General features: G+C 37.8%; 1 protein-coding gene across 18 annotated transcripts in view; it reads left to right on the plus strand.

The window, feature by feature from the left end:
- Positions 1 to 18,219, plus strand: part of EIF4G3 (eukaryotic translation initiation factor 4 gamma 3) — a 353,112-nt gene that overhangs the window by 108,526 nt on the left and 226,367 nt on the right. For 17 of the 18 annotated variants that reach the window (XM_045164652.1, XM_045164651.1, XM_045164650.1 and 14 more), the window contains one exon: positions 5,409 to 5,537. The exons of the other annotated variant lie outside the window; for it this stretch is intronic. Coding sequence is in view for 1 of the 17 variants with exons in the window: in XM_045164650.1 (XP_045020585.1) it covers positions 5,409 to 5,537 (129 nt within the window). In the remaining 16 variants the exon portion in view is untranslated. The remainder of the gene's footprint in view (positions 1 to 5,408; positions 5,538 to 18,219) is intronic. 18 annotated transcript variants of the gene reach the window in all.

Raw genomic sequence — 18,219 nt, forward strand, 5'->3', positions numbered from 1 at the left:
CTGATTCACTGTGTTTTAACGAGCTCAGCTAAAAAGTTCAGACCCAGCCAGTGGAATCTCTGTTGATTAACTTGAAGTCAGCTCTTTAGTTACCTATCACAGGAGTGATATTCCATCATGTTCTCTGGTATATTAAGGGGAAAGACTTATACAGGGTATGTGCACCAGAGACAGGAATATTGAGAGCGGTTTTAGAATTCTGCCTACCACCCTTTGCCCTCTGGCTGGGAAGGATTGGCCCAGGGTATCCTCTCTTTGTTACCTTTGATTCCTAGACATGTTTCTGAAGCAGGTGTTTTTTCTTATTTTTATTTCGTTGTTACTGATTTTTGGTAGGTAGTCAACACTGAAAAAGTAGCTGATCTGTTTTTCTTTCACTTGTTTCCATTGCCAGTTATTAATAAATATGAAAAGAAACAATCCTCAGAATTGAACCCAGTACTTAGAGTCCATGATAGAAGTGTCCATGGTAGCATCTATTTGCATGAGTATTTAAGTATTACTTGAATTATATGAAATTGCCTTTTTAAAACATGTGATAAAAACCTTGAATTTTAGAAATTCCACATGGTTCAACCTAATAAGTGTAGCTAAGAGTAGAGCAAAGAGGAAAGTAATGTACTTTCTTTATCTTTTTCTTGGTTTTTGGGAGGAGTTTGGCAGTAATAATGTCTGGCTTTGAAAAAAATGTCGTGATACTTAGTAAATTTTTCTAGTATTCACTGTAGTGTTCCTTTTTAATTGACTAAATCAGCTTTTATTTCCCAGTATTTGTAATTAAAAATATCTCTAAATATTGGGAAATAAATAATCTGAAGGAAGAAGTAGGATAATATGAAAAACTCACCAGGAGGGGTGGAGAAGCTGCTTGAGATTCTCATAGAGTATTGAAATTAGCCAAGTAAGAAGGCAGTCCAACCAGTCCATCCTAAAGGAAATCAGTCTTGAATATTCATTGGAAGGGCTGATGTTGAAGCTGAAGCTCCACTAGTTTGGCCACCTGATGCAAAGAACTGACTCATTGGAAAAGACCCTGATGCTGGGAAAGATTGAGGGCGGGAGGAGAAGGGGACAACAGAGGATGAGATGGATGGATGGCATCACCGACTCGATGGATGTAAGTTTGAGTAAACTCCGGGAGTTGGTGATGGACAGGGAGGCCTGGCGTGCTGCAGTCCATGGGGTCGCAAAGAGTCGGACACGACTGAGCGACTGAACTGAACTGAACTGAAGAAAAGCTTTGGAATCCTTCCAGTCTACCCCAAATTGAACTTGGTCATTTCCATGTGGGAGTTGCAGCTGTTGAAATGCTTTTAGATGATTTCACTAAGTAAACTTCATCTTGGGATAAAAAATTAAGGGATGACTCTCAGACAAACTATGTATCGTGTTTACCTTTATAGGAATGATTTTTTTTTTTTTTTGCTGAAAACATTATTATTTCTTGATAGGAATTTTTTGCAATTCTTTTGATAAAGATTCAATTATGTTTTTAAGTGCTGTGTTTTTATTGCATATATTGGGCAACATATGCATATATAGATGCAGTAAGTAAAAATATGTTTTATATGTGTGTATATAATGTTTAACAATATATCTATATTCATTCATATCTGTCTAGAATTCAGTCATAAGTCTATATGTGAGTACTTCCTTAAAATAGAAAGTTTATTCTTTGTAGTTTGGCTGATTAGAAAATTCTGAATAAACTCATCACAGTGTTACTATTTTCATTTTTCTTTTATTACCTTGTTCCTTGTGTTAGTACATAAAGTGACAGAGATGGAAGAATACCATAGCTGTGTATAAGACATTCAGAGCAAATGGGCATGCATGCTTACTGTATAAAGGAGATAATTTCTCTTTCTGGAGCAAAAGGCAGCATGCTTACTGTCCATTATAAAAGATTCAAGTTTCCTAAGTTCAGGGTTCCTCTCAGGTAATGCAAGTCACCACATGGTATGTGGCCTTGTTTGTGTTATCCTGAACCTTAGGTTCAAAGTGTGGTACAGCGATACTCTGCTGCTGTTGTTGAAAGTAATAAATAGTTCCTCATTTTGTCCAAAGGAAAAAAAAAAAGAAAAGCGTACAAAGTTTATGTTTCAGTGATGATCATGAGGTACGTCTGGAGCCAGGTTCACGCTCTGGCTGCCTGTCCGCCTCATGTATCGATGTGCCTTATGTGGCTAATACAGTGTTTTGGAAGTCAGGAACATTTTATTAAAAATATTTAATTTTAGTTTTTCTTGAAAACTTGGAAGACACTGCATGACTTGTTGGAAATTCTGAATCGTGGCACTGGGCTCCTGCTGAGTGTCCTTCTGTGAGGGGACCGGGCGTTCACTCCGGCTCTCTGTAGACCTCACTCCCTGTTGTCTGCACCTGGCTGGTTTCTTCCCCACATATGTTTCCTGCACAGTATTTCCATTCCTCTTGGGTCAAGAGAATGACTATGTTCAGGAAACTTTACTTTTTAAATAGCTATGATTTAAAATTGTAGTTTATGTGTTATATCTTTTAATTGGCTGGAATATTTTATCCAATCAGGTAATTTAGTGCCGAACAAATCAACTTTCTATTTAATCAACTTTATACTTACTGACTAATCTTTGTTTCCATGGTCTTTATGGTTTAGCTTTACATTTTCAAAAGATTCTTCAAGTTACAATGCTCAGTAAACAATAAATATCATTGATTTTATAGGAAATGGTTTTAGGTAAAACTTTTGAATGAAATTGACTAGCTAGTTGAAATTTTTACTCAGTCAAAATTTTAGAGGTTTTCTTTCTTTTTTCCCTTCATTTATTTTTTGTTTAGACCACACCCTGCAGCATGTGGGATACTAGTTCCCCCTCCAGGGATCTTAACCACTGGACTGCCAGGGAAGTCCTGAGATGTTCTTTTACTTTATTTTCTTTTTATATTCTTTCTACTCTTGTAGAACAGCAATATAATTAATACCACTGTAACTAATACTTTAACCTAGGTCCTAAGTAATTTGCTTGTTTTTGTTTCTAATCTTTTTTAGGGAATTGAAGAGAGTGACGCATGCATGAAAGTGCATAAAACATAAACGTAGAGTTTAACAAATAATTTTAAAGCAAAAACTGTCTCACCTCCCAGGTTTAAAAGAGTAAAACATGATATGGCCTTTTCTGATCTCTACTCCTTCTCTTCTTGATATAGATGCCTTAAAAAAATTTCCTGCTTTTGTTTATGGTGTTGCCATTCATTGATGTATTTCTAAATTCATATAGTCAAATTTTGTTTGTTTTGGAACATTTTTGGAATCATACTCTGTATTCTGTGTTCTTTTTCACTCATTAACATTTGTGGGAGTCATTCAAATTGTGAAATGTTGCTCTAGTTTTTAGTTTGATTTCCATATGGGAAAATATTTCATTACTGATTCATTCTCCTGCTAATGAATGTTCATGTTATCCAGTTTTGGGTAATAAGAAGAGTGCAACTGTGAATATTTTTGTACATGTATCTTGGTGCATGTTTTCCTGTTTTCGCACAAATGTACACCTACAAAGAGCTAGGCTGTGTGGCAGAGCTGCTGTGCCAACAGTGCTATAAGCCATTGTCCTCCCAGAAAAAAGAGAGACAAGAAAAGGCAAAATAAGAGGTAAGCGATAGGGTACACCTGTTTTCAAAGGTACTAGCTAGTGCCAAGTTCTTTCCCAGAGAACTTCTACCAATCTATATTTCCACGAGCATAGGAATGAGAATTATGGATCTTCCATATTCTTGCCAGTGCAAAGCTATAATATCCATAAAAAATGAATATTTCTCGGCATATAATCTTTTAAATACAGTGTGCATGCACACACAAACACACTGTCCCTCTCTGCATACCAAGAAATGGTTGATTCAGTTCAGTTCAGTTGCTCAGTCGTGTCCGACTCTTTGCGACCCCATGAATTGCAGCACGCCAGACCTCCCTGTCCATCACCAACTCCTGGAGTTCACTCAGACTCACGTCCATCGAGTCAGTGATGCCATCCAGCCATCTCATACTCTGTCGTCCCCTTCTCCTCCTGCCCCCAATCCCTCCCATCATCAGGGTCTTTTCCAGTGAGTCAGCTCTTCACATGAGGTGGCCACAGTATTGGAGTTTCAGCTTCAACATCAGTCCGTCCAGGGAACACCCAGGACTGATCTCCTTCAGAATGGACTGGTTGGATATTCTTGCAGTCCAAGGGACTCTCAAGAGTCTTCTCCAACACCACAGTTCAAAAGCATCAATTCTTCGGCGCTCAGCTTTCTTCACAGTCCAACTCTCACGTCCATACATGACCACAGGAAAAACCATAGCCTGGACTAGACGGACCTTTGTTGGCAAAGTAATATCTCTGCTTTTCAATATACTGTCTAGGTTGGTCATAACTTTCCTTCCAAGGAGTAAGCGTTTTTTAATTTCATGGCTGCAGTCACCATCTGCAGTGGTTTTGGAGCCCAGAAAAATAAAGTCTGACACTGTTTCCACTGTTTCCCCATCTATTTCCCATGAAGTGATGGGACCAGATGCCATGATCTTCGTTTTCTGAATGTTGAGCTTTAAGCCAACTTTTTCACTCTCCTCTTTCACTTTCATCAAGAGGCTCTTTAGTTTTTCTTCACTTTCTGCCATAAGGGTGGTGTCATCTGCATATCTGAGCAAGCTGGTAGGTAGAGTTGTTCACAAATCCCAGAGTAGTCACTCAGAAAGCTGAGTCGGACATGACTGAGCGACTGAACTGAACTGATATATATATTTATATATGCACACGTATTTACACATAAATACACATATAGAAATATGTGTATGTATATTTAGATGTGCTTTTTTAGAAACAAAAATGCGATTATGCTGTATAAGTAACTTTTTTTGGTCAGATTTATTGAGGTATCATTTATTTAAGGTAAAATTCACCTTATTTCAGTTCTATGTATACTTCCATTGGTTTTGACAGGTACAAAGAGATATGTAATCTGTATACAGTCATGATCTGAAACAAGTTATGTCACTCCCTAGAATCTCCTTGTGCCCTTTTTGTAGTTATTATTTGCTCTTGTAGTCATTTATTGATATTTCCTTTTTGTTCCTTTTACAAAATATCAAATAAATGGCACCCTATAGGATGTTGTTTCTAGTCTGGCTTTTTTTGTTTATTTTTTTCCTTTAAAATCTTCAGTTTTAAGTATGCTTTGAGAGTCTTTTATCAAGTGGATAAAAATATTCATTTCTCTTTTTTATATTAATTTCATTTTTTAAATTTTGAAATTTTAAGCCTTTAGTCTTATTTTATTTTTATTTTAATATAATTTGTGAGAGAATTTCATTTTTAAAAAAAAAGCTACTTTTGCAATATTTATTAATACTGAGTTGCTAATACTCTCACTAAATACTGATTTCTTCACAGGTAACACAAGTAGCAAGACAACCGGGACCCCCGACCCCTTCCCCTTACTCAGCACATGAGATAAACAAGGGGCATCCAAATCTTGCGGCAACGCCCCCGGGACATGCATCGTCCCCTGGACTCTCTCAAGTAAGAGAAACCTAAATTTCCTAAAATAAATTTCCATGTAAAAGCCGAATTCTTCTCAAGCAAACTTTTAAACAAACATACAGCATTAGTTGAAGAGAAATTTCAGTTTTATCTTATTTCTGTTTTGTCTTACTACATTTTTTAGACACACCTCCCATAATGGTGGCTAGTAACAGTTTTACACATTTCATTTCTGGAGTCATTCAGAATAAACTGTCAGTGATAATTAGGTTTTGTTTATTTGTTTGTTTGTTTTGGAAATTAGAATATAATTCTAAAGTTCTTTAAAAATCCCATAAAGCATTTGTTTGCATTTCAGTGTGTAATCTGATCGTCTTGCTTCTTCTCACTTTTTGGTGGATTGTTGGTGGTTATTTTCTACTTTTGTAAAAGATATGATGCCTTTTCCTCTTAGTAATTTTTGTTGGTGTGATTTTGTAAATAGATTATTAAAGTTGCTAGGCTTAAAATTTTGTTGAACTGTTAAAGAGTAGTGAACTCCTTAGCTTATTTCCAGTTACCAGGCACAGGAGACACTGATACACTCTTTTAATGTGTCCCTGTGGAATCCCTGCATATTAAGCCCTTTCCCAAGAGCTCTTTCAGCTTGTACCAACTCACCATTACATGTTTATTTATCTTCCTTGTGGGTAACAATGGTATAGAATTAAGATATCTCTTATTGGAATTTAGACATAGTCAAGCCAGTAACTTTGAATCATGCTATTTGAGATTATTAATATTTATAGCTTACTACCATTCCTTTTAATAATGAAAATTAATTTTGTAACTTGTTTCAATTTGGGCCTTTATCTTTTATGCCTTTGAAGAGCTTGAATAATAAGAGGAAGAATTACTAATAATAGTGCTAAAGGCTGGCGATTATAAGCTAAGGGTTGATGAACGATAGTTTAAACTATAGAATGTTTGGAGAAAGAATGTACAGTATGCCAAACCATAATTGAAATTGCACCATTCATGCTCAGATGGTAAAGAATCTGCCTGCAGTGCAGGAGACCTGGGTTCAATCCCTGGGTTGGGAGGATCCCTAGGAGAAAGGCAATGGCTGTCTCCTCCAGTATTCTTGCCTGAAGAATCCCATGGAGAGAGGAACCTGGTGGGCTGTAGTCCATGGGGTTCCAGAGAGGCACGACAGAGCGACTAACACAACTGCTACCACTACTGCTATACTTAAACTCAGTCTAAATCATTCCTGTTTAATTTTGAGCTTTAAAAGTAAAGCATGTCAAAGTGAATTCTAAATCATTCAAGATGTTTCCAATGTTGGTTTTCATGGTATGGAAGAGAGCCACCCAAGCTATTAATACGTGTGTTGGTATGTGTCTCAGGAGCAAAGAAACACTGTGTAGTAGTTTGAGTAGGGAAAGTTTTGTATAAAGGATGATTAAGTGTAATAGGGGATTGGAGTAATGAGAGAGAACCTTAAAGGATGCAAAAATAACAAGTGTATAGAGTAGCTGCTTTTCCTGGGGCTAGGTTAGCGTTCCCCTGAAAATTCTTCTTCACCCTGTTGCCAGAGAGTGCATGGCTATGGTAAACCTAATAGTAGAGAATACACGGTGTCAGTAATGTCATACAAGTGGAACGTGCTGGAAAGCTGTCTATGGAATGTTGAGGAAAGCCTACATCTCTAGCGCCAGTTCCTTTAGCCAAGAGCTGCTGTGGAGCTCGATGAATTGAGGCTCCGTAAGCAACTCTGCTTGCCACGGACACTTCAGATGTGGTAGAGAAGTTTACGTTGCAGCCTGAACTTACTGCAGAGGCTCCTTTGTTTCTTTTCCTCAATCAAAGTTGGAAACCTCCCAGATCACTTTGAAGGTTCGTTGAGGTGTCTCACACTCAAATGTAATTTATGTTCTCTCCAAAATCTGGGGGAAAAAAAAAAAAAGGCCTTTGTAACCGTACGCCTCTCTTTTTTCATGCTGGTGCTAGGTAGGAGACTGCTCTCCACCTCCCCACCCCCCGACCTTGGGCTGAGATCCGCATGATGTGGTTCTCTGAATGGTAGAGAAGTTGTTGTGGTACTGCATCAGTGGAACTTACTAGAAATCTGCTCTCTGGAATGTGCCAGAATTCTGCCTTCTAAGGCACTGAGGGGAAACTCTGCACAGGGCAGTTTCTTAGTGGAGGCACTCTGCTGCAAAGCAGCCTGAGCGGGTACCCAGGGTAGCTGTCAGCCACTGGCCCTGCTGGCTGCTGCATCCTGGGAGGAGTGGGAAGCAAAACCCTTCCCTCTTGCAGTGTCTTTACCGTGTCCTTTACTGAGAAACATTTACATTGTGCCAGATCCATTTTCACTGTCCTGGCAAACAAGTTGAATTTTGAGCTGAATGGCAAGCAGTCAGTAACTGGCATGTAAGCAGAATAGCTTAGTCTTCTATTTCAAATTCTTACTGTTCCCAGTTGTGACTTGACCTCAGCAGTTTGCCCGAAGTGCTTAAGTGTTCTGAAAGAGGGTGGCTTGCAGATGCACAGTTTGCATTTAAGGAAGGATGATCTAGCAGTGGTCTCAGTTGTCGAGCCCACCAGTGCCTTTCTGTATGCCATTTTATTAGTTGCTTTTAGAAGTCAGAGTGCGTAAATCCCAAGAAGAAGGGTCACCAGATGTTACCTTGCTTTTCCTTTGTGGTCTGTTTTGTTATCATCATTCTTCCTTATTTGATGGATGAACCCAGTACATCGCATCTCATTCACTACCTGCTTTTATATGTGCCTTTCAGACAGGGGAGGCAGCCTTGTAATGGATTTATTTGTCTCCTAACAGTGTCTTAATGCCTGCTGATAGAGTTGAGGAAATCTTTCTAAATTGACATACCTGGAAAATTGGGGTGTTTTGTGGGAAACTCAGTCTCCTTAGGTTTTAATAGTTAACATGTTTGTGGATCATGATGGAAAGTAGAGCCTTCAAAATAGTGGGGAAAATTTTACAGGCTGAGAGTCAAATAGACTCCAGGTTCTGGGACTTGATCTGTCAGTTTCTGGTTATATGATGTTGGGTAAATTGTTTAGTATCTCTAGAACTTGGTTTCTTCATTGCTATATAGGGGAGAATTAGAATTCTGCTGCTCTTCAAGAGGGTTTTTACCAAGATTATATAAAGTCTTGCATCAGAAGAGTACACATGTATGCTTTCAATAAGTGACACTTGGTATTTTTGTGCATTTCCAACTTGATTCTTTTCAGGATGTGTGTGTGTGTATGTGTGCGCGTGCGTACACATGTGTCTTAACTCACCTAATTTGGCTACTGTTCTGGTATTAGTGTGAAATTTAGAAGCTCTCTCTAGGAGTTTGAGATGTCTTTCCAGGTCTTTGCTTATCCCTTCCAGGGTAAAAGTACAGGCCAGGCTTGGTCATTTTCTGTTGGAAATAGTGTGGTTTATTCTTATACACAAAACTATTAATGTTCGATCTCAAATCAACTGCAGAAAAGATTAAAGAAGCTTCTTTAACCACATGCCCTATTAGAAGTGACAGTCTCCTGTTCTTCTGTGAGTCAGGTCTTTTTGCCCCAAGTAGCAACCTGTGTCTGTGACTCAATGTTTGGCCTGAATGAATTGATCATGCTTTGAGTGAAAACAGCTAAGCTGAAGAAAAGTGAATTTCATACCTTTGAAACATAAAAGGAGGGACATGGTAGAAAATTGCTCCCAGTCTCTTCCTTCCATTGTTAGTGACGGCCTATTTAACCTGCTTCTTTTTTTCAGGATAGCATTTTATATGTGTGTGTGCAAGTACATACACTTGTGCATTTACCAAGTTTTAAGACTTTATGTGCATTTTCCTTTGTTATGTGACTTCTAATGTTCCCTCAGGAGATTTCGTTTAATGAAAATCAGAAACCTTTGACTATTAGAGATTATTATATAATAATATATAATATATATTAGACAATATATCTAATTAGATACATATATAGATACATAGATATAGAGATATCTATGTATCTATCTATCGATATATCCATATATAGATAGATATCTATAGGGACTATAATATATATCTGATTAGACATTCTATCTAATTTATCTATAATAGTATATTAGAGATTATTATAATTATTATGTATATAATTATTGACTATTAGAGAACTATTATAGTTCAAAAGAAATTGTCCAACTGTGGAAAATTATCAGACACAGAGTCTTTTTAGGTGTGGATTCTTTTCAGTCACCTTGAAATTGCAGTACTTGAACAGTCTCTAAACTGAGAATGTCCTTACTGTGGGAATAATGTTGGAATTTAACAGTATCTTCTGAGGCAGATTTCAGAGTTAGTAAAGAAATGCATTCTCCTGGGAGTCAGGAGCCCTGTGTTAGACAATTGTCCCAGCCTTGACAATACTATTTCAGAGTTCAACTATTGGAAGTTCCTGTTAATGCTTAGTTTTCCTCTTTGTAAATAGGAGGCTTATATTAAATGAGATCTGAATTCCCTTTACAATCTCCATGCTTTCGGGAAAGTACTTCAGAGTACCCAGTTCTTAATATGAAAAAATTTGAGTTCTGTATTTTAGAATTAAAATTAGGCAGATTTGCGTTCTGTTTCGCTTTGTGTCTTTTAAAAAAGATCAGAAGTTTGATAGTTGAATATTTTAAAATTAGTTCAGCAAAACAAAAATGTTTCATACTTGTTGCTGGATTGTTGGTACACATTTGTTTTAACTTGGTTAATTTTCACATAATGGAGCTAAATTACAAAGTCAGGAGCCCAAATGGCACTGATTATCAGGTTCAATGACTAGTCCTTTTCTTGGTGTCACTGTCTAAGTTCTTAAGCTATGCTCACAGTAATCACTGAGAAGACATGCTCAGAATAATGCAGAGAAGTGGAGTGGTACATGTTTCCCACCTCCTGTTCCTAGAAATTTCATTCGGTTCCTCTCTTTTTTGGGAGACCAACTTGATCATGCTGTGGACTGAGATGGTGATGGTATGTGATCCACTGATTAGATTCTTTATTGTCTCTGGAAATACTGAGCAAAGAAAGGACTTCTCCACTGAGGAGTAGTGATTGATCATGATACTTATTTTAACTTTACTGTTTTTATTCATACTATTTTTATTGTTACAGAACAATGTGATTAAATGACTTATAGTTACTATAATCATTTTCCTTTATCCAACTTATAGACTTCCTTTTTCTTTCAGGAATCTAAGGAAAAATACTCAGCATTACCTCATAGTTGTTGACTGACGAGTTGTTTCAGACTTTGCAAATTGCTTTTTCTTTCTTTTTAAGCTAAACAGTAATTTTATTTACTGCAAACAAGTTTTTATGTTTTTTGTGATTTTTTTAAAAAATGTCTTTGATGAATATGACAAATTCTGAGTTTGATGACTCGGACAATCAGCCTTGCTTAAAGCAGGATAAGTAGAGGAAGCCTTGAAAATCTTTTTCACATTTCATTGTTGAAATAGATGCATGTTGACTTTCTTTTAAAAAAAAAAAAAAAGTGAAACAAAATTTCTTGTTTTTTTCTACTTGCCTTCTCCCCCATGGAGCATACTACAGCTATCTAAAGCAGCCTTTGACATCAGTGGTGTTTGGAAGCTGCATTTGTGGCACAGGCTCTAGAAACTGCAGTGTAGACTGCATTTAGTTGACTCTGTTGCCAAAATCCTCTGTTTCTTTTGTTTGTTTTTTAGTTGATAATATATGTACTTACTTAAAAATTTGTACTTTACTGAAAATTCACCAGCACATACTGTCATTAAATAGTTTAAAATTAATATGCCTGTACAAGTGTCATTAGTATAAAAGTAAGTTATAAAGTTTTATAAAATATCTAATTATTTATACCTGTGGTTTCATCTCAAATAACGCTACATAATTGTGGTAAGCCCTTTCCTCTAATTGTTGAGATTTATCTTAATGTAGTCATATTTGATAAAAAATTTTAACTCTTTTGTCTTTTTTCTTCATTAACAAAAGCAGTTGGAACCATATTTATAAAGTAGGACTTTACCAGCTGTTTTCTAAATTTCATCCTTTATGCAATCTTAATAGCTTCCCATGCCTACGGGTTTGTTTGATTATGCTTTTCTTTATGTTCCATGTAACTAGAGAAAAGACTAAAATCTGTATTTTGAAATATCTAAGTATAAAGAGTAAAAGTTTTAAAAGTGAGTGCTACATTAATTCAGCACTGCTTTAGAAAATTGATGAATTTTGTAAGAACCATTGAGGATGAACTGAGTGATTTTACAAGCATTCCTTTCATCGTCTTTGTTGTAGGCTCAGTTTTTTGTTGATGTTTATTTTCATCTCAATTTTGTGAAGGGAAAAAGGTTTAGGATTTTATCTCTTTCACATTTAAGGAGTCACTTTCTCTGGACACATTCTGGAAGGCACTTCTTGATATCTCTCGCTGCCACTAAACTGTGTTAATAGGTAGTGCAAAATCTCTTCAGGAGTTTTCTTTGTAGATTTACCTCGTTACTTCACTTACTTCCCTTAGTTTAAGAAGAGAAACTCACTTCTGTGCCACCGATCTGATTTTTTACATAGCTGTGACATTATTTTTAAGTTTTTTATGGTTTTGAAAATTGTAACTTCAGTTCACCTATAGAAGTTAGCGTGTGCCAGTAAATCGGGGGATAGCAAATAGAATAGTTTTAAAGAGAATCAGAAAATGGAATATTCTGACTATTCACTTCAGAGTGCTTGTGATTTTTCCTGCGAAAATTTATTTTCCATTTGTCTTGGTTAATTAGCTCATGCTATTGAAACAAAATACCATAGACTTGGTGGCTTGAACAACAGACATTTCTCACATCTCTGGATGCTAGGAAGTCCAAGGTCAAGGTACTGCCTGACTTTTGGGTCCTGATGGGAACCTCCTACTTGGATTGCAGAAGGCCACCTTGCTTCCTCACATGGCGGTGAGAGAAGAGCAAGCTCTCTGGTATCTCTTACAAAGACACTGCTCCCATCATGAGGGGCCCCATGACTTCATCTAAATCTGATTGTCTCCTGCAGACCACTTCTCCAAATACCATCACACTCCTAGGGGATTAGGGCTTCAATGTATGAATTTTTTTGCAGGTAAGGGAGGGAGGCACCTTCATTCATAGCACCATTTATGTAATTGAGAGAGCTGTGGGAGAAGCAGGCTGATAGGACTATTGGGAGAAAGATCAGCAGAGGGGTAGGTACCATAGACATGTAGAATATTGTTCCAAGTTTAATCTGTCATGTAAGCATATGTTCTTAACCAGATTAATTGGGGAGGGTTAATTTGCATGAAAGTGGGAGAAGGTTTCTCAGGTAAAGAATCTGCCTGCCAAGTAGGAGACACAAGTTCGATCCCTGGGTTGGGAAGATCCCCTGGAATAAGGAATGGCAACCCACTTCAGTATTCCTGCCTGGAAAACCCAGTGGCCAGAGGAGCTTGGCGGGCTACAGTCCACGTGATCACAAAGAGTCAGACGTGCCTGAACATCTATAACAGACTTTATTTATTTTTCAGTTCAGTTCAGTTCAGTTGCTCAGTCATGTCCAACTCTTTGCAACCCCATGAACTGCAGCACGCTAGGCCTCCCTGTCCATCACTAACTCCTGGAGTCCACCCATACCCATGTCCATCGAGTCAGTGATGCCATCCAACCATCTCATCCTCTGTGGTCCCCTTCTCCTCCTGCCCTCAATCTTTCTCAGCATCAGGGTCTTTTCCAATGAGTCAGCTCTTCCATCAGGTGGCCAAAGTACTGGAGTTTCAGCTTCAACATCAGTCCTTCCAGTGAATACCCAGGACTGGTCTCCTTTAGGATGGACTGGTTGGATCTCCTTGCAGTCCAAGGGACTCTCAAGAGTCTTCTCCAACACCACAGTTCAAAAGCATCAATTCTTTGGCGCTCAGCTTTCTTTATAGTCCAACTTTCACATCCATAGATGACCACTGGAGAAACTATAGCCTTTTCTAGATGGACCTTTGTTGGCAAAGTAATGTTTCTGCTTTTTAATATGCTGTCTAAGTTGGTCATAACTTTCCTTCCAAGGATTAAGTGTCTTTTAATTTCATGGCTGCAATCACCACCTGCAGTGATTTTGGAGCCCAGAAAAATAAAGTCAGCCTCTGTTTCCACTGTTTCCCCATCTATTTGCCATGAAGTGATGGGACCACATGCCATGATCTTCGTTTTCTGAATGTTGAGCTTTAAGCCAACTTTTTCACTCTCCTCTTTCACTTTCATCAAGAGGCTTTTTAGTTCCTCCTCACTTTCTGCCGTAAGGGTGGTGTCATCTGCATATATGAGGTATTGATATTTCTCCTGGCAATCTTGATTCCAGCTTGTGCTTCCTCCAGCCCAGTGTTTCTCATGATGTACTCTGCAATCAAATGAGAAAGTTTACTTGAAATATAAGAAAGGTAGGCTCTTGGCAATGCCCTGGTGGTCCAGCAGTTTCACCGCACTTTCACTGTATAGGGCTCAGGTTCAATGCCCGGTCAGGGACCTGCTGCTGCTGCTGCTGCTAAGTCGCTTCAGTCGTGTCCGACTCTGTGTGACCCCATAGACGGCAGCCCACCGGGCTCCCCTGTCCCTGGGATTCTCCAGGCAAGAAGACACTGGAGTGGGTTGCCATTTCCTTCTCCAATGCATGGAAGTGAAAAGTGAAAGTGAAGTCATGTCTGATTCCTAGCGACCCCATGGATTGCAGCCCACCAGGCTCTCCCATCCATGGGATTTTCCAGGCAAGATTACTGGAGTGGGGTGCCATTGCCTTCTCCGGTCAGGGACCTGAGAGTCCAGCAAACCTCACAGCGTGACCAAAAGAAAAAAGCTAGAATCTTTATAGAACTGAGAGTCTTGGATATCAGTGACTCAGTCAGTGAGTCACTGGATATCAGTCACTGGATATCAGTGACTCAATGAAAAGCAGGCAGCACACACATCATGTGGCTTCATGGTAATTACCAATTTTTCAAAGAAGAGTTAAGGGGAGTTTAAGTTATATTTAAAACAAGTAGAGTCAGTTAACTATAAACAATGCAGATTATACATTAATTGTTACTAGGATAAAATGTTATAATTTATAATGCTAAACTAGCAACCTTTTTTCCTTAATGCATATATTTATTTACTGTTCTTTCCCCCCCCCAAATTTCCAGTGATGCTTATAATTAACAGGAAGAGCTAGATCTGATTTTACATTTTTCAATGGTTAATGAATTCTCTTTTTTTCCTCTCTAAGGAATGATAAACTCTCAAGCCATCTGAATTCTTCTGCTCTTGTATGGTCTTTTTACTGTCTGACAAATACTTTGTTCCATAGATACTTAAGTAGGTGATATGTAGAAAAAGTTATGTTGCCAATATTTTGTTGTATTTCATGGCAAAATAAATCTGTTTTTCAGTTCCCTGTCAGTGATACTTCATTTTCAGGTACTGCATTGTATTATTCAAGCCTCTGTTTACTACTTTAGATTTTATTAGTCTTCATCACCATTAAAATTGCTCATCTTTCACAGTTCAGCTCCAGAATTTTGACCTGCCTATTTAGTATGGTTGAGAACACGATTGTCTAGTTAGCTTAGCAGTTAAAGCAGTTAGCAGCAGTTAAAGTATTGTCAGAAAAAAAGAAATCATTCTATCCAGTTCAAATACAGGGGGACTTAATACATGAATTTGTTAAACTAGCTGATTGATTCTCAGAGGGACACTGAAGTAGTCCAGAGATTAGTAACTGTAAGAAGCACCTACCGTTCTTAGAGCCGAGGGAATGAAAGAGGCGAGATAGTGGTGAGTGAGAACCGAGGCGCTTAGAGGAGAAGTTCTTTAGGAAACTGTTGCTCAGGCTTGTGAGAAGGACGTTTCGCTGTGCGTTGGTCATCAGCAGTTCAGTAGGTGAGAGGGGAGGCTAGTGCTGTGATGGTGAGGTGTGCGTGCATGTTTGCTGCTGGATCTCTAAGTGGCTTTCAGAGACTCGAGATCTGAATGGAGCTGGTGTCTGGAGCCGTCCTGACAGGAGGTCAAAGCACCCTCCTACTTACAGCCTAGATTAGAGCTGACAGACAGCAGGTAAGTAAAGGGCACAAATAAATGGTAAAAGGATATATGTGTGTGTGCTCAGTCATATCTGACTCTTTGTTACCCGATGGGCTACAGTCCACCGGGCCTCCCCTGTCCATGGGATTTCCTAGGCAAGAATACTGGAGTGGTTTGCCATTTCCTCCTCCGGGGAAAGTCTTCCCAACCCAGGGATTGAACTCTCATCCCTTGTGTCTCAATTGGCAGGTGGGTTCTTCACCACTGTGCCACCTGGAAAGCCCAAAAGGACGTTTAGTTACCTTAGTAATAACGAATAAAATGGGACCGTAAATCCCACAAATTTAACAAAAAGTAGGAAAGGAGATATTACAAAGTAAATACGGGGCTTCCCTGGTCACTCAGTTGTAAAGAATCTCCCTGCTGATGCAAGAAACATGGGTTCTATCCCTGATCTGGGAAGATCCCACATGCTGCGGAGCAACTAAGCCCTTAGACCACAACTCCTTAGCCTGTGCTCTAGAGCCCAGGAGCCACAGCTGCTGAAACCTGTGCGCTCTAGAGCCTGTGTTTGCAACGAGAGAAGCCACTGCAGTGAGAAGCCCGCTGACTACATACAGCTGGAGTAGCCCCCATTCACCATAGCTGGAGAGAAGCCTGTGCAGCCCCCAAAACCCAGTCCAGCCAAAAAATAAATAAAAAAAAAGAAACAAAGTAAATGTTATAAAATACCATCTTTTATAGCTAATAATGACATTAAATTCCTTTATTAAATATTCACTCAATTTGTCAAAAACTGGAATCTAGGAATATGCATTTGAACATGACACAAAAAGATTAAAAACCAAAGCAGGAAAGCATTTAAAGGAAAATGCTGGTAAGAAAGCAGGTATACGCAACCTTTAGAAATCAACATACAGTTTAAAGCAAAAAGCTGTATGGGTGAGAAATAATTCCAACAATAAGTAATTTCTAGAGGATGTAATATTATAAACTCTTAGGTAATTAATTGGTTTAGAATATATATAAAGCAAATTTTAAAAAATGGAAGTGGTCAAATTCGGCAGTGTGGGAGATTGAAATCTCAGAGAAATGGACAGGTCAGTTAGTAATCGTATAGGTTAAGGCTTGGCAGACTATGACGCAAGGGCCAAATGTGGACCCTCCCGTGGTTTTGGTAGGTAAAGTTTTACAAGAATACGTCCACACTAATTTCATTGTGAATTCTGCTTTCGTGCTGCAGTTGCAGAGTTGAATAGCTGCCAGAGATTGTATGCCTTACAGAGCCTAAAATATTTTCTATTCGGACCTCAACAGGGATACATTTGCCAGCTTGTGATAGATGAGTGAACTGGAAAGACCAGATAATAAATATTTTGGAGTCATATTATCTTTTGCTGCTGCTGCTGGTTTTTCTTCTTTTTCAGTCCTTTAAATAGGTTAAAAAACCTTTTCATAGGTGGCCCTACAAAAACAAATGCTACGGGTCATTTTTTGCCAATCCCTGATACAGATAAATGACACAGATAGTAAACTTGTTTTTATATAAATGTGTATTAGCTCAAGAATGTGTGTGTATATAAACATATATTTTGATTATATGTACAAAAGAGAAATTTTGTATACAAAAAACCAGGGTAAAAATAATTGAGGATATCAGTGGTTTCAGTATCATAATTATCAAACCTTAAAAATATAGAGAGGATGTTTTACCGATTCAAGTTAGCTAAACTATTAAAAAGGCTATGGATAATTTGATTGAAATAATAAATTTATAAATATATAATTTAATTTACATTTTTTCTCATTCTATTAAGACTGCCATTTTTCTGCATCTTCTCAAGGAGAATTTATAAAATCTAATGATATGCTAGGTTACAGAGAAAAATGTTAAATTCCAATTGTATTTATATTATTTTCTAAATATACTTGTGTAGAATATAGAGCTTAATAACAAAAGAAAAACAAAATCTAAATTATGTTTAATTTGAAACTTTACAGAGCATAATTGCTGTTTTTAAAAAGCCTTATCAGAATTATAACTTACTTTAGTTAGAATATAATTTAATTAGACAAGGGGTTGGCTAGCATTATTTATTTAAAACCTAATTTTGTATCTTTCATAATCTTAAGCATAATGTAGGAGAAAAAAATAAAATTTGGTTATTTGGAAATTTAAAAAACTTTTGACTTGATAAAATCAAAATATAAACATTATCTTTAGAAATGAATGAAAAATAGCACTTTGTATCAGAATTTGTGTGATGTACGTAAAGTGTTACTTAAACATGTAGCCTTAAGGGCATATATTAGAAGATAAGAAAAGTTGATAAATTCAGTGATTTGAATGGAAAAGTATATTGATGAAAAATTAGTCAGTCAGTCTAAGAAAGATATAGAAAAATTTATTTGAGCTAAATTTCAGAATTATAACCCAGGAATAGCATCCCAGAAGGCTCTGAGAATGGTTCCACCCATGGAGTCAAGTGAAAGTCAAATTGAAAGTGGAAGTGTTAGTCACTCAGTTGTGTCCGACTCTTTGTGACCCCGTGGACTATAGCCTACCAGGTTCCTCTGTCCATGGAAGAATACTGGAGTGAGTTGCCATTTCCTTCTCCAGGGGATCTTCCCCACCCAGGGATCGAACCTGGGTCTCCCACATTGCAGGCAGAC

This window comes from Bubalus bubalis, chromosome 2 (genome assembly GCF_019923935.1).
Source record: "Bubalus bubalis isolate 160015118507 breed Murrah chromosome 2, NDDB_SH_1, whole genome shotgun sequence".
NCBI lineage: Eukaryota > Metazoa > Chordata > Mammalia > Artiodactyla > Bovidae > Bubalus > Bubalus bubalis.